At 39.6% G+C, this 15,814-nt stretch overlaps 1 protein-coding gene across 50 annotated transcripts in view; it reads right to left on the minus strand.

Annotated features, from left to right (window-relative positions):
• Nucleotides 1-10,915, minus strand: part of LOC18431442 (uncharacterized) — a 30,631-nt gene extending 19,716 nt beyond the window's left edge. For 18 of the 50 annotated variants that reach the window (XR_016049626.1, XR_016049624.1, XR_016049625.1 and 15 more), the window contains exons 1-3: nt 10,641-10,915; nt 10,477-10,525; nt 7,010-7,061 (exon numbers count right to left, since the gene is read on the minus strand). Coding sequence is in view for 8 of the 50 variants with exons in the window: in XM_088858598.1 (XP_088714724.1) it covers nt 7,010-7,061; nt 10,477-10,525; nt 10,641-10,720 (181 nt within the window). In the remaining 42 variants the exon portion in view is untranslated. Of the gene's footprint in view, nt 1-7,009; nt 7,062-10,428; nt 10,526-10,640 lie in introns of all 50 variants that reach the window. The other 32 variants (XR_016049634.1, XR_016049635.1, XR_016049641.1 and 29 more) reach the window with 3 other exon arrangements.
• Between the last annotated feature and the right edge of the window lie 4,899 nt (nt 10,916-15,814).

A 15,814-nucleotide genomic window follows, 5' to 3' on the forward strand; every position in this document is an offset into this window, starting at 1 on the left:
TCTTCCTATGTTCCTCCCCTCTTCTCCTATGTCCCTCCCCCTTCCTCCTCCTCCCTCCTCTCTTCTAAGCCTCTGCTTTGTGACCCTCCTCCCTCTCTCCTCTTGTCCTCCATGAATTCCTCTCCCCTCAGCTGGGACTTACAGCTTACTCTTCCCTCTCTGGACGACTATCCCTCCCCGGGTTTTGCTCCCCATGTTGTTAAAGTTCAAAGGGTGCACTCCTCCCATCATTGTCTTGTGCCCTTTTACCTTTCTTACCACTCAGTTTCGATTTCCCACTTCCTAGCCTTTCTTCCCCCCCCCCCCCCCCCCCCCCCCCCCCCCCCCCCCCCCCCCCCCCCCCCCCGCCCTCCTCACCCCCCCTGAGCCTTCTCCTCTCCCCCTTTGCCCCCTTCTCTTGGTTTCCCTCCCCTTCTAGGTCTCTTCCGCAATCGGTCTTCCCCCATCTGCCTGAGGTCCCTCTCCTACCCTCTCCTTCTCTTTCATTCTCTTCTTTCTGAGATCCTCCTCTCCTCCCCCCAACCCCTCCCCCCCCCCCAATGATATGCTCCCACCTCTTCCCTCCGATCTTTACCCCCCTCTCTCCCTCCACCCTCCACCCTTTTGCAGGAGGATGACTAGAGTGTTGCTCAACCAGAGGACCTCATCTCTCCTCCCTCGTCATTGGCCGGAGATGGGGGGGTTTGACGTTGATGGGCTCTTTATCCCAGCAGTTGCACCCACAGCGCCCCTCTCTCCCCCCCTCCCCCGGTGGCTTCTGCTCATGAGGGGATCAAAGGGGAAGGGCCTGACCGAGACTTGGAAAGAATGAAGGAGTCGTACCGCATGATGGGGTTCCAATATGATGGCCCTGAAGGTCCATCACACCGTTTCATGCTAGCCGATCCCCAGAGTCGTATGGAGGTGGGTTTCAAAGGAAAGAAGGAGCTTTTGAACCTCTTTTCTTCCTTAGCTGACTAAGGTCCCTCCTCCATTGAAGGGTCCCATCCTTCCCCACTAGACCGCTCTTTAAGGCGTTCACCCGGAATTGCCTCTCTTCTCCACTCTTCCGCTTCCTCATGAAGTTAGTCTCATGGAATATCAAAGGCCTGAGTCATCCTTCGAAAAGGAAGGTCATCAAGGACCTGTCCTCCAAACACTATCCTTCCATCTTAACCATCACTGAAACAAAGAGCCCAGAGCCTTCCCTACTCCAAGTTCGTCAGGTTTGGGGTAGGCGACCTTGCCAGTGGGTAGCTCTACCCGAGGAAGGTGCTTCAGGGGGTATCTAGGTTATTTGGGAACTCGCCGATCATACCCTAAAATCCTCGCATGTAAGGGATTTCTCTGTAACCCTTCTACTATCCAGAATGTCTGATGGCCTGGAATGGAAATTCTCGGCCATTTATGGTCCCTGCTCCTCGGCCTGTAGACCATGGTTTTGGTCCGAGTTCGATTTAGTCGCTTCTCTCGCTCATCCTATCTGGTGTTTGGGTGGGGATTGTAATATCACACGGTGGTCCCACAAACGAAACTCCACCTCCCAAATCTCTCAAGGTATGGTAGAGTTTTCTGATTTTATAACTAGAAACAACCTGCTATATATCCCTCTCCAAGGAAACAGATTTACCTGGTCCAATCCCTCTTCCCAACCTTCACTCTCCAAATTGGATCGGTTTCTGTTTTCCACTGATTGGGAAGAAAAGTTCCCAAGTTCTCACTTTGTGGCCCTGCCTATACCTGTCTCTGACCAATGTCCCATCCTCTTATCTACCTTAGCTGTTAATAGGGGCCCTAAACCATTCAAATTCGAATTGGCCTGGATGGAAGAGAAGTCTCTTTCCTCTCTGATACCTACCTGGTGGAATTCCTTCTCTGCCCAGGTCAATGGTAGAGCAGGATTCAGACTTCAATCGAAAATTCGACTCCTCAAAGCCTCTCTTAAATCCTGGTGATCGTCTGTTTCGAGGAACTTTTCTCATATCAAGTCTGACCTACTTCAGACTGTTCAAGAACTGGATAGCCTTGAAGAATCCCATCCCCTGTCCTCTTCTGAAGCTGAGCTCAAAACCCAAACAAAGCTTAATTATCTCTCCACTCTGAAGAAAGAAGAGATATATTCGCATCAAAGGTCAAGGGTCAACTAGCTAAAAACGAGGGACCACAATACCCGGTTCTTCCACAAGATTGCTAATTGCCGCAGGAGAGACAATACAATCTCAACCACCACAGTTAACAACGTTTATCTTGAACAGCCGGCTGAGATTGAATCAGCAATCATCAACTTCTTCCAGAACCTTTACACTGCCCCTTCCGGACCTAGACCTTTGTTTAGAACGACCTTTCTTCGAAGAGGAAATTCTTATAGCTTTGGATGATCTGGTTAAAGATAAAGCTCTTGGGCCTGATGGGTTCCCTGTGGCCCCTTTTAAGACCTTTTGGGAAACTTTTCGATTGGATTTCTTAAATTTCTTCGTTGAGTTCTTTCAGAGGGGTATTCTCGACAAATCTATCAATGCTACGTTCATTGCTCTGGTTCCTAAGGTCGAAGGGGCTGAGGAACTTAAGGACTTCAGTCCCATAAGTTTGCTCAACTCTACTTATAAAATTCTCTCTAAGGTTCTGGCCTCTAGACTCCAACAAGTTCTTCCATCGGTAATCTCCCCCTCGCATTCGGCTTTTATTAAAAGTAGACAAATCCTTGATGGGGCATTGATAGCTAATGAATGCATTCATTCGAGACACTTGGCGAAAAAAACCTGGTCTCATTTTCAAAATTGACTGGGAAAAGGCCAATGACCATGTCAACTGGTCAGTTCTGAATGAGACTATGGTTCGTATGGGCTTTCGAGACCGGTGGCGAAAATGGATGAGGGGGTGCTTTTCTCACCCTTGCTTCTCAATCCTTATCAATGGTACACCCAAAGGGTACTTCCAGTCTTCAAGAGGCCTGCGACAAGGGGACCCTCTATCCCTTTTCCTTTTCGCTATTTCGGCTGAGGTCTTTAGCTGATCCATAGGTCGGATTTACCAAACTGGCCTACTCTCTGGCTTTACATCCTCAAGAAGAGGGCCCACTGTGTCGCATCTGCAATCTGCAGACGATACCTTGGTTTTCCTCGATGCCTCCCCCTCTAAGGTGGAAAATCTCGGAATTTACCTTAAATGTTTTCAAATGGGCACTGGTTTTAAAGTGAATATGGAGCAATAAAAAATGATGGGTATTGCTCTCACCACCAACCTTATCAGAGACCTCATTCCGGAGTAGGAATGTAAAGTGGAGGACCTACCAACTTCTTACTTGGGCCTTCCCCTAAGCCTCGGAAAACCTAAAAAGAGAAACTGGTCCCATGCCATAGATAAGGTGGACATGTCATAGATAAGGTGGACAGAAGGTTGGCTGGTTGGAAAGGGAGGTACCTATCACAAGCAGGTAGAACCACTCTTATCAAAGCTACCCTAACCAATGCACACAGTATATATGATGTCGCTTTTCAAATGCTGGCCTCGGTGGCCAACCGCCTCGACCATCTCATGAGGAACTTCCTCTGGTCGGGACAAGCAGATAAAACTAAGTTTCATCTTATCTCCTGAGATAAGGTTCTATTACCCAAAAACCAAGGGGGGCTGGGAATTAGAAACTTGAGAAAACATAACCTCACTCTCTTAAGGAAATGGTGGTGGTGTTTGGCCACCCATTTTGAATCCGTTTGGGCTCAGGTACTACGGAATAAGTATAATATTCTAGTGCACTCTTGGATCCCGGAGACCAAACCTTGGTCTAAGGCTTCAGGGGTGTGGAGGTCCTTAACAGCCACACTCGAGCTTTTCAGGAAAAACATTAGGCTTTACCCAAAATTAGGCGCTAGAGTGCAATTCTGGACCGACCTATGGATAGGTCATGCCCCTTTAAGGGAATGCTATCCATCTATGTTCTCAATCGTGGTGAATAGAGAGGCTACTGTAGAGGATGAGTTTAGATTGGAAGAAGGAAGAAGACGATGGCAACCCTCTTTTAGAAGGAACCTTTCAGCGGGGGAATCCAATCAATTCCTCTCACTCTCGTCACTGCTCTACAAAACCTTTATCCCTATCCAGGGAAGGACAAGTTGGTGTGGTCCATGGTTCCCTAAGGGGATTTCACGGTGGCTTCCTTCTACAAAAAGCTCATTCAACCCCCTACTTTCCCTCTCAACCCAACCTCGATTCTTTCTCAGGTTTGACAAACAATTGCGCCTCCTAAGGTGGAAACCTTCAATTGGATCGCAGGTCCAAGCAAGGCTCTCACTGTGGATCACCTACAAAGGAAAGGTATCCTTATTCCTAATAGGTGCATCATGTGCTTGTGCCAAGAGGAATCAAATAACCATTTGTTCCTGCATTGTAATGTGGCCCATGGTTTATGGAGTCTACTTTTACAACTGTTCGGGGTGCAGTGGGTTCTACCTCCAACTGTTAAAGACCTCTTTGCTTTGAACTTGGCCACGCACTGACCGAAGGCGGGCAGAATACTATGGAAAGCAACAGTGGCAGCAACAATTTGGACCATTTGGAAAGAAGGGAATGCCCATATTTTTTATGGACAGGCTTATCCTAGCCCTTCACTCTTTTTTAAGGTTACATCCTTAGTAACCTTTTGGGCGTCTAACCATCTCTGGTTCCACGGTATCCCTAGGGACTCCTTCCTCTCGAATTGGGAGCTTATTCTCCTCCACAATCCGAAGAAAAACAAAGTTAAAGCTGCATGGAAACCCCCTCCCCAAGGAGCAATCAAATTAAATTTTGACAGCTGTTCTTTAGGCAACCCAGGCCACGAAGGGGCAGGAAGGGTTTTCAGAGACCACCTTCAAAACATTCTCTTCTCCTACTCCGAGTATCTCGGCATCTAAGACTCGCAGTTTGCTGAATCTATGGCCCTTCTTAGAGGCTTACAATGTTTTGATCGGTCTTGGGGACAGTCTGTTTCAGTGGAGGGTGACGCTAGAAACATTATCTCTTGGGCTTCCAAGACTGCGTCTCCTCCTTGGTATCTAGTGCCTATTTTTATGAGAATGAGGATCTTTGCAGGGATACGCCAATCTTATGGGCGCATATCTCGAGGACGTCAAACGGGTTCGCCGATCTGCTAGCCAAAGAAGGGGCCATGGCCCATACTGAAGAATAGGCACCACCGCAGTTCGTTTTGGGTCGGGCACCATGCACGCACTCTACTCGATCTACTCTTGGCTCGTTCTACTCGTTCTCCTCTCGGATGGGATCCATTTTTGCTCTACTCGTTTGTTCGTTTTTGGCTTCTTTTTTGTACATCTTCAGATTATTGTGTAAGGGGGTAATTTTATAACCCCATTTTGTATAGGGTCGGATGATCTATGCTTTTTTACCAGAAGTACAGGTTTTAAGGTACTCTTGGTTTAACCTTCATTTCTTGTATCTATCCTTTTAATCAATACAATTGTTAACAGTTATAAAAAAAAAGTATAGGAGAATGTTGAATACTTTTATTAATGAATTTGAGCGACTGATGATGTTGCTTCAATCTGCTCATTGGTGTCCTACCAAAGACGACACTCTCATATGGGACCTCACCAATTTGGGGGATTTTTCAGTGAAATCAATCTACATGATGCTTGATGAGCAACGCGGTAGAGTGGATGAGCCGAATTTGAATAATATGTGGAGGCTGCATATTCCGTTGAAAGTACAAGTCTTTCTTTGGATTGCTTGTCAAGAAAAGTTAGCTACAGTTGACAATCTTCATAAGAGAGGCTTTCTTATTGTGAATGTTTGCATTTCTGCAAAAATAATAATGAATTTGTTGGCCACTTATTTTTTCATTGTCCTTTTATTATTGATGCTATGGGGATCGGAGTAGGCAATTGATATATTTATTTACCCATCTTCATTCTATCTATCTTGGGTGTTCTTCCTCTCCAATGGAGTTCACCGGGCGTCCCAAAGCTTGATACTATACTTTAGAGATCTTTGTGGCCAAGCATCATGTGGAACGTATGGAAGGAGAGGAATAGAAGGATCTTTAAAGGTGTCTCTTTCGAAGCTACTACTCTAAAATCCAACATTTTGGTGTTGGCAGCTGAGTGGATGAAGATTCATAAATATGGAGGGTTGGTGTCTTTCGACCAAGTAATTCTTAACCTTTGGAGGAGTCTAAGATTTCAGTGGCTCCAATTAGAAGGCAAGCTATTTGGCATCCTCCACCGCCAAATTGTATTAAACTAAATTTCAATGGAAGTTCCTTTGGGAACCCAGGTTTGGCTGGTTTTGGTGGACTTATTAGAGATTCCCTTGGAAGGATCTTAACTACCCATTTAGATCCCTGTGGTGTGACCACTGTTAATGAGGCGGAGGCACAGGCAATGCTTCAAGGTGTTATGTTACTTTCAAGAATGGAGGGTCATAAAATTATCGAGGGAGATTCTGCAAACATCATTGCATGGAGTAAAGGAGAAGCTGTGCCTCCTTGGAGGCTACGGCCTCTACTGGACAAAATCAAAGTTTTGTTCTCATTTCTCGGTTGATATTTGTCATTGTTTTCGTGAGCATATGGAGGCATATTCACTTGCAAAAGGGGGTGTCCACCAACAATCTTTAGTGGTCACCGACCTTAGTTAAAAATCACCTTTTCTGTAGTATCTTTTGTCATGGTAAAGTTAAAAAAAAAAATACTAACAGAAGGGAAAAAACAAAGCATCCAATCAGTTTGCATGCACTATCTAAGTAGAACTTGATGTACACCACCACTATTCTGTATCTTTTTCTTCTTTCTTTTTTTGAGAGTGCAATGTCTCTTTTCTGATACAAGATTATTGATAAAAAATAAAGAAAAATAAAAGAAAAACTCAGAAAGCATTCAATCGACTTATTTCGGCATTCAAAGGATAGGAAGAAAGTTCAAACTGTATTTCATTCCTCATTCCAATAATGAAGAGACAAGTGCTTACTGAATATGATTCACAATGAAATAGTAATAAATCATCAACAGGCAAGAGAAAAATGAGGAAGAAGAACTTGCCATTAACAAGATGCTCGACATTCAGCTTAGTAGAAGTTTGTTTGTCTGGAAGCTGCAAGGAGACAAAAGATTGACTAAGGAGGTCACAAAGCATAAGCATGCATGTAATGCATATGCAAAGCAGCTCTACTACAGAAATTCAAAGTACCGAATGGTTAAAATTTTGAGCAGTTCAGGATTTCTTGGGCCCGTTGAGACAAATATGTGAAATTTATGAGACAGGGCCCACCATTACATTTAGCTTTATGCATCCCATAACATTCAAGAACCAAACCAGAGGAAAGATAAAAATTCTGGGGTAACCTACATGTGGAAACATCCCCCTCCAGAAGTGCACATAACATCATCCAACGCTTGATCTTTGTCTTATGTGTGTATTCCATCCAATTCAATTTTTTGTAATTTTAGAATTTTCTGGATCAGTCAAAACAAATTAGTGAATTTTCTGAGTCTGACAGCCCCTCTTATATATTTAACTTTTTCTGCGCCAGACATCCTTCATGTGAGTTTTGTGGCACAAGTTCCATGAAAGCAAGGTTGAAAAGACTCCCAAAGTTTGAATGTGTTTGTGCCACGGATGAGATAGATTTAAAAAATTATTACTGCACTATTTAGTACTTATCCGAATTTGTATACCTTCACAAAATTTGATAGAATAAAATAACAAAAACAAATTAACAGCTCCAAACAGCATAAAATTTTAAGAATCCCTCTTATCATTGGACTGTTTTCCAGAGCAAATCATGGATGACAATGCTCAAATGGCATGTGCAATTCCCAATCGGAAGATCCATATCACTGGTTGTCTACTATGAGGAAGCATCACAATTGTAGATATCGACAGAAATACGGAGAGGATATAATTGTTGAACTGAATCCTACATATCTAGATTTTCAGAACCATAAATAATAGTTAAAAACAATGGGAAAATTCCGGCAAACCTTGCAAGGACAGTTGGTGACCCCATTGGCATAGCTTTGACAACCAGTTCACCAGTATGCCCAGGGTCTCTTGAAGAAAGTTACAAACAGTCAACACTGCCGATTTTTTTCTCTTTTTGATGTTCAACATTTGGTAAAGGATTTTAAGTAAGAGTTATAAGTGACTCCTTGTTTTCAAGAAGAGGGCGACAACTAGATCCTTGTCTAGCAGAAATCCAGCAGTGGAGTCAACTACAAGGCAATGTCCTCCAGAAAAGATGAGAATATAGGTTCAATGACTTTTGGATTGGGTGTTCAACTAACTGGCCTATACCTCTCCAACAGATAATAGAGTGCTATTCATACTGTCTACTGACGGTATGCTTCAAGGGTACAATAAATACATCAATATTAGTTTCCATTTTTATTAGGCGTGGTGGATAGCAATTCAATTTCCTACACCTGTCCCCTACCATGTAAATTGCCTACTTCACCAAGTGCCATTAATCTTGACAACATAAAATCTTGATCATTTTTTTCCTTGAAAGTTGGCATTATATAACATATTCTTACAAAATACAATGATATTTGGTCAAAGGCAGCCCACATGCCGGTTGCTCAGACAGTACAAACAGAAAAAAAGTACTCCCTTCGTGAAGGGAGAGAAAGCAGTGGACAATAGAGCGCAAGAAAAGCTATTTAAAACCCAGAGGTTGAGAAGCAAGATACTGGCTTTGTAAGAAACAGGTAGCAACCTGGGAGGCCGAGGAGAAGTGAATGAAGAAGAAGGGAGAAAAGGAAGGCAAGGAAGGTGAAAAGAGATTTAGATTGGTGAGGATAGATAACTTCCAGAACTGTTAAGCGAAAAGGCGATCACCATCTCATGATAAAAAACTTCAATGACCAGTTTAAACTGGCTAATTTTTAGATCTCCTGGTTTCCAAAATCCCATGCTCGATCAAACACAAGTTCCTAGACTTCCTAGAATTCCAAATAGGTTATCAAACATAACATTCATATGTTCCAGATATCAAAATATCCAGCTTCCAAAAGTTGAGAACTTCTACTTCCCAGATAACTTCTAGTTCCGAATTATCAAACAGACGCTGAATTATCAAACAGACCCTTATAGAGAAGAAGATATCCACTTATAGAGTAGAAGATAGCCACTAATAATGGTTGGCCAAAGAAGCGCATGCATCATAGGTAGGCCCTGTCACTTGGAGGAGTTCATACAAGCCTCTGTTGCATGACCACAAAACACCATTTGACAACCGGAATAAAAGTCAAGGATAGAGAAACCTTAACACATGTGACCATGCAAAAGTTTCTAACGACCCCTAGGATGGCAAAAGACAGGGTTAGAACCACCATTGAGCAAAATTCTTGGTTATTCCTTTCTCATCAACATGAGTGTTAGATTTTTAGGTAAGAAGTTGAAGTATCATTAAGGATGTTGAAGAGTGAATATACTTTATATTGATGCTCATTACCATCCGTAAATTTATTTTGTATTTGTTCCTTTTTTCTTTTCTTTTTTGACCAGATGATTAGTATCTCAGGCCATTACCCTTAAATCCCTTCATTTAGTTTTTGCCTAAATCGTAATCTCATATTTTTCTAGTGTATCAAACTATGGAAGTTTGGGCCTTTGCCTTGGTGTCACTAAGTAACTAAATTTCCGAAATGTTGTTTGCCAAATATCATAATCCTATTCAAGGAATAAATTCAATAAAACTGTAATAATGCTAAAAGGTATTTCCATGAACTTCTGATGGCAAACTATACTAATCAACAAACAAAAGAGCTTCAGAAATAAAAGATAAAAGATTAAGCTAACAATCAAAATTATTGTTATACTCTAGCAATCTGCTAAGAAACCCATAAGTATAGAAAATAAAAAAACACAGACGTTCATAAGACCTGCACTGAAACGCTTCCCAGGACATACAGCCTGTGGCTCTAAACTTTGCAGTATTTTTTACCTTGAAAACTAAAACCGACAGATGTTTATCATTCTAAACTTTGCTTCATCTTTGATCTTGAAACTAATCACTAGAAATATCTTACACCTCCACGAAAACATTCTCACCCCAACAAAGGCCATAACTAGCAGACAATATCCTATCAATAGGGTTTGGGCAAAATGAACTTTTTTGTATCAGGAATCCTAGAACAAACTAATGTTCGTCAATTAAATACAATAAAATGCACATGCGCATCTACGGTCGATTCCACATGGCTAAGCCTTTTTGGAACCGAACTTTTCGACACAGCTTAGCCATTCATAAGCTAATCGGTATTTTCCTAAACCCATATGTTTATCTCTCTTTCTTCCTCTGAAAGAGAGATAAACATATGGGTTTAGGAAAATACCGTTTAGACAAAGATGATGATGGACGAAGTTTTTTTTGGGTAAATAAAAAGGAAAGGGAATGACAAGAAGCAAGCATACAGGAAAAAAGCAGTGAAGGAAAAATAAAAGCAAATGGGAATACAGTGTACAAACTAAAATTCGCTTGAAAAATCAGGTCATGGAACTTTACACTCGCATCATGAACCATTAAATGAGGCAATTCATCCTGTGCGTCATCCCTGTTTTTGAACACACGTTCCATTTTCACACTCGTGTCAATAACAAGAAAGGATGAAAAGAACAGAGAGAAATAGAGCATAGGAGTAGAAGAGCAATAGAGAAAAGAATACTTACTCTAGGAAGACTTCCTTGAGCCTAAAGAGATGACCGAGAGCTCTAATTGCAGGAAGATCCTCTTCAGAGACTGAAGGCATTGGAAGAAGCTATCAAGAAAGAGAAATACAAACCAATAACTCACAGGAGAGAGAGCAAGAGAGAAAGGGAAACAGAGAGAGAGAGAGAGAGAGAGAGAACGATTTTAGGGTTAGGGTTTCGGGAAGGCAGAGGCAAAAGTTGTCCTCCTCCCTCTCAGACCTCACTCCTCCATTTGAGAGCAGAGGTCGGTTCCCGGAATATTTTTTTTTTGTCCTTTTTTTCTCCATTTCGGGGGACAAACGGTTTCAACATGTGCTTTAATCATCACTGTCAATTGAGACAGTGGACGGTGATAATAGATGCTCCTGATTGAGTGGGTCCCTTCTTTTAGATTAACGTTGAGTTCTTTCATTCCACGGTGATAACATTGAGGACTATGGTTTTCTCATAGTAGGCCATGGAAATTGATCCAAGAAACCAGTGTTGCAAAAGTCGGCTCGGCGGTTAGACCGGCGATCCGATCCTATGACGCAATCGGGCGGTTAAGATCCCTAGCTATTCCCGAGTTTATAAAAAGTGTCAAGAATTTTAAAAATAAAATCTAGTATAATATGTTATCTATTTTGAAAAACACTATTATAAAGGTCAGCCGATCAAATTAAATTGAACATAAAAATATTTTATACCATCCAAAACTGGTTCTGTTCCTACCATTTCCCATCCAAATAGCAAATCCTGATTGGAGATCCCTGGGCCTCAACACATTGTTTCAAGGTTTAAAGATTAATGAGAAACAATGTTGAGCGTTAATTAATCAAAAAACGACCATGAAAATTATGTATTAAATAAATATTGTGAAAATCGAGCCATTTATGAAAATATAAAACCATGCAAACAAATATTGAATTTATTCAAAATATGGGAAAAAATCAACAAAAAATTCGTCTAAATTATTCACATAATATTTAAAAGAAGACCAACAAAATTAAAAGTAGTACCTACAAAAAGTAAAATCAATTGAAAATATGAGGCATATTTTCATAAATATAGAGAACCAAGCAAGAGAAAATTGAATTCATTAGAAATCAAGAAACAAATCAACAAAAAAAAGTTACCTTAATCAATCATAATACGAATCTAGTGAACAAAACCTAAAACATTTGAACATAAAATTTATTTATTTAGAATAAAATAAATTTCTTAAAAAACATGAGTCATTTTTTCAAACAATTAGTAAAGTTAAAAAATATCAAAAATTAGAGAAAAACAATCGAAATTCATCCTATCACACTCTAGAACAAAAAGCTCAAAAGATTTCAATATAATAATTTAACAATTTATGATTTTTAAAAATTTGAGTCATTCTTTAAAAATTAGAAAATCGATAAAAAAAACTCGATTCCATCAAAAACTAGGGAAATGATCAACTTAAAATTTATTTAAATCCTAAAAATTAAATACTACCTAAAAAAAACTAACATAATATTTACAATTAAGATTTGACTGTTTTCAAAATTTTCAGAAAAAACCTAAATTGAGACACAATAAATAAATAAATATAAATATTATTAAAAATTATCTACTTCATATCTAATACAATACATACTAAAAAAAAAAAAAATACAATAACTATGTTTACAACGTGAATCATGAATATTTCAAGCAGAAATCCCCTTGATTTGTCACTATAAAATAGACTAATTAAAATAATGATAAGGATTCATGGGGCATGATGGAATTATGATCTAAGGGCTAATCAACCTAAATAGGCCAATTTTCCTTTAGATCGGTAGTAGTGCCAACTTAATCTCCTTGCCCCAAAAAAAGAAAAAATAAAGCTACTACAACATAAACTCTAAAATAAAAATAATTGGAATTAAAAGGAAAAGAAAAAGTAGAACTTACTAACCAAAGGCCAATTGGCCCAAGACAACCGAACCCGAGGTTGTGACCAGTATCAAGGACAACTGAACCCAAGGTTGTCACCATATCAAGAATCAGGTTATTTACATATTTTACCTTCCCTTCTTCTCTTTAAATTTGATTGGTTCTCTTCTTCTCTTTAAATTTGATTGAATTTTATCTAGACTGCAGGTTGTTATTTACATATTTTTCCTTCTCTTCTTCTCTTCTTCTCTTTAAATTTGATTGAATTTTAACAATGAAATTGGCTGGAAATTTCATGATGAAATGTTGGAAAAGAAGTTAATTTTATTAGGACTTAGTAGCCTAGATCAGGTTACAGATAATTTTGAGGGATAAAGGATTAGTGTTAAGGTTTTAGATCTTCAAAACTAAGGTTTGTCTTGGGATTTGGGTGGTTACCGATGATTTTGAAGAATAAAGGATTTGGGTTAAGGTTTTAGATCTTCGAAACTAAGGTTTGTCTTTGGATTTGGGTTTAGAAAACTAGGGTTTTCGATCTAAATCGATTAGGGCTTTCTCTCTTTCGATCAACCAAACTTGATTCCCATATTTTCAATTTTTAAATTTGCATTTCTTAACTTTTTCAATTGGGCCACCAATGAACTTTTTTCAATTAGTCTACCAATGAGCTATGTTGACACGTGGCCTTGAAATTTCCCCCATTGGTGAACTTGACAAACCGCTTGAAATTTCCTCATTGGCGAACTTGACAAAAATTTCCCCATTGGTGAAATTGGTGAACTTGACAAACCGCTTGAAATTTCCCCATTAGTAAACTTGACAAAAAATTTCCCCATTGGTGAACTTGACAAACCGAAAACGTGGCGCTTAATTTTTCTCATAGCAATTTTTATATGCTAAAAAGTAGAACTTAGAAAATAAAATGTATTTTTATATCCCCACATATATTTATTTTGAATTAAAAATTCATATGGCAAAAAAAACAATATATAATGGTGTTGAAAATTTTATTTTTTTGCTTCATTATTTTTCTAAAACATAAACAAGTATTTTTAGAATAAGATTCGATCCATTGGGTTAGGAGCATGCAAATAACTAAGGCACTCCACCTATGCTAAAAACCTATGACCCTCAAACTATCTTCTCAAACCAACCAAATACAAACCATGTCCCACAGTCAATCGCATGAACTCATGATTGGTTCAACAAAGTTGGCCAATATATAGTGGAAACATGAATTTAGCGTGTAGATTACATGTTTCCCACTAAGGACATGTCCTATTCACATGGAGGAGTGCACATTATCATAATACTACAGGGGATCCTGTCTTGGACACATGTATATGTGCTACTTTAAGTTTGCTTTCCATAATTCGGCTATCATGTGTATATGCTTTATAATGGATGTCGAAGAATTGATCATCGCCGTCGCAAGCCACCAACATCACATAAGATACCACCTACTCTTGGCTAAAATCAACATATGCATCTATATAGCATCAACAATGGATTACCCTGCAAATCCTATATGTCTAGGGCTAAAGGCTTTTAGGCTTATTGTCCGGGCCTAGACTACCCAACCCATGTGAGTCAACTAACAAAACAGAAATACCATATGAGTGTTATATGGACTACATCCCACTGGAGTATGTATCTGCTTTAATAATGAGTTTTACATGCTCTCAAGGCTTTTGATTGCCGAAAAGCCCAAATGCTCGGCGCTCGACCGATCAGTTTGATGATGTGAAACTGTACAAGAAAACTGACCCCTGACTGAACCCTCTCTTATACCACTTATCAAATTTTCGAGCTTTAATACGACTTGTTCGAATGTTTTGGGCTATGATACCACTTGTTGGATTTCTTGAAGGGCAATCAAACCCTACACTACATTAGAGAGAGAAACACAAATAACATTTTATTAAGGCATTTATTCTAATTTGTTATAATCATTATACAATCCTTGCCTTCATTAAATACATTACTCATTACCCTCCTTAATAACATTTACTCATTATATTATTGATTATACGCTCTCTCACCACTTCCATATACATCATCCCCAAGACTCTTTTATTACTTTCTCACTCGATGCCCATCACAGTGTTGGGTGAGTGTGGCCATTAGAGGCCATATGAGTACTTGTCATAAACATTTTGATATAATGAAACATGAACTCAGTAGGAGTGTGGTCTTGTATGGATCATACTAAGTAAATAATGTTTACCGATAACGGATTGAGCTTGACGAACTAGACCAGTCGGTTAGAAAAAACCTATGTTACTTAGGCATAAAAAACTATCTAATAAGGGTTCTAATAAGTCATCATTTGATGAGGTCAGAGTATGCCTAAATGGGTGAGCCGAGGGACTGTGTGACCCTTATATGTGCTGATGGCCTTTAGAGACGGGGGCCAAATCCTCATCCGTGAGCCATTACACGATATGCATATATGATAGTCGTTTCGTGAAAGCGAGCCATCTTTCGGGGTGAAGCTTATGTATATGCAAGATATACCCCTATGCGCCATAGGAGCTGTGGTCGCATCAAGTCTAGGTGACTTTGGTATGTCTCTAGGGAAAAACCTGAAATCCACAAATTGAGATTACGACCCCTTGGCTCATCGGCCAGGCTTTGATGACCCACTAATGAGCCCCTACATAGACTGTGGGTCATGAAAATACTTAATCGATTAAATGTGGACCATAGTCTACAGTTGAAGGGGGAGTGCCCAACGTTTATTTATTTAATTCTTAGACCATATGGATCATTTTCCCATCTAATGAATTTAATTATGCTTTTTTTAATGTATATAATTTTTAGAATTATTATTTGAATTTTTCTAGACATCTGGATATTTTATTTATCAAATTTGGATTTATAAAAACAAAGATATTGATTTTAGATTGATTTAATTATTCACATTGGATTTTATGAATTTTTAAAAATCATATAATTTTTAATTTATTTATTTTTTCATGAGAGGCCAAATATGCATATGGGCCCACCATTGCAATATGGGTGGGGCCCATGAGTGCCACGTAAGGTGGCACGCCCCACTCTAAGGAGCTTTCCAATTTTTTGGATCAAGCTTTGACATAAAGAAAAAGGTTTGTGATGTTTTGGAAAGCCTTTGTCTTGAGGTAACTTTGAATGGATTTTTGAAAAGCATGAGAAGGCTTGTGCATTATTTTGGTTTGCACAATATTTTATTTAATTTCTATTGATAGGAAAATAGTTTAAGAAAGGGGAATAAGGGTCTAGCA

The sequence above is a fragment of the Amborella trichopoda genome, chromosome 2 (assembly GCF_054954075.1).
Source record: "Amborella trichopoda isolate Santa Cruz 75 chromosome 2, AtrichopodaSantaCruz75HAP2 v2.0, whole genome shotgun sequence".
In the NCBI taxonomy this organism is placed as follows: domain Eukaryota; kingdom Viridiplantae; phylum Streptophyta; class Magnoliopsida; order Amborellales; family Amborellaceae; genus Amborella; species Amborella trichopoda.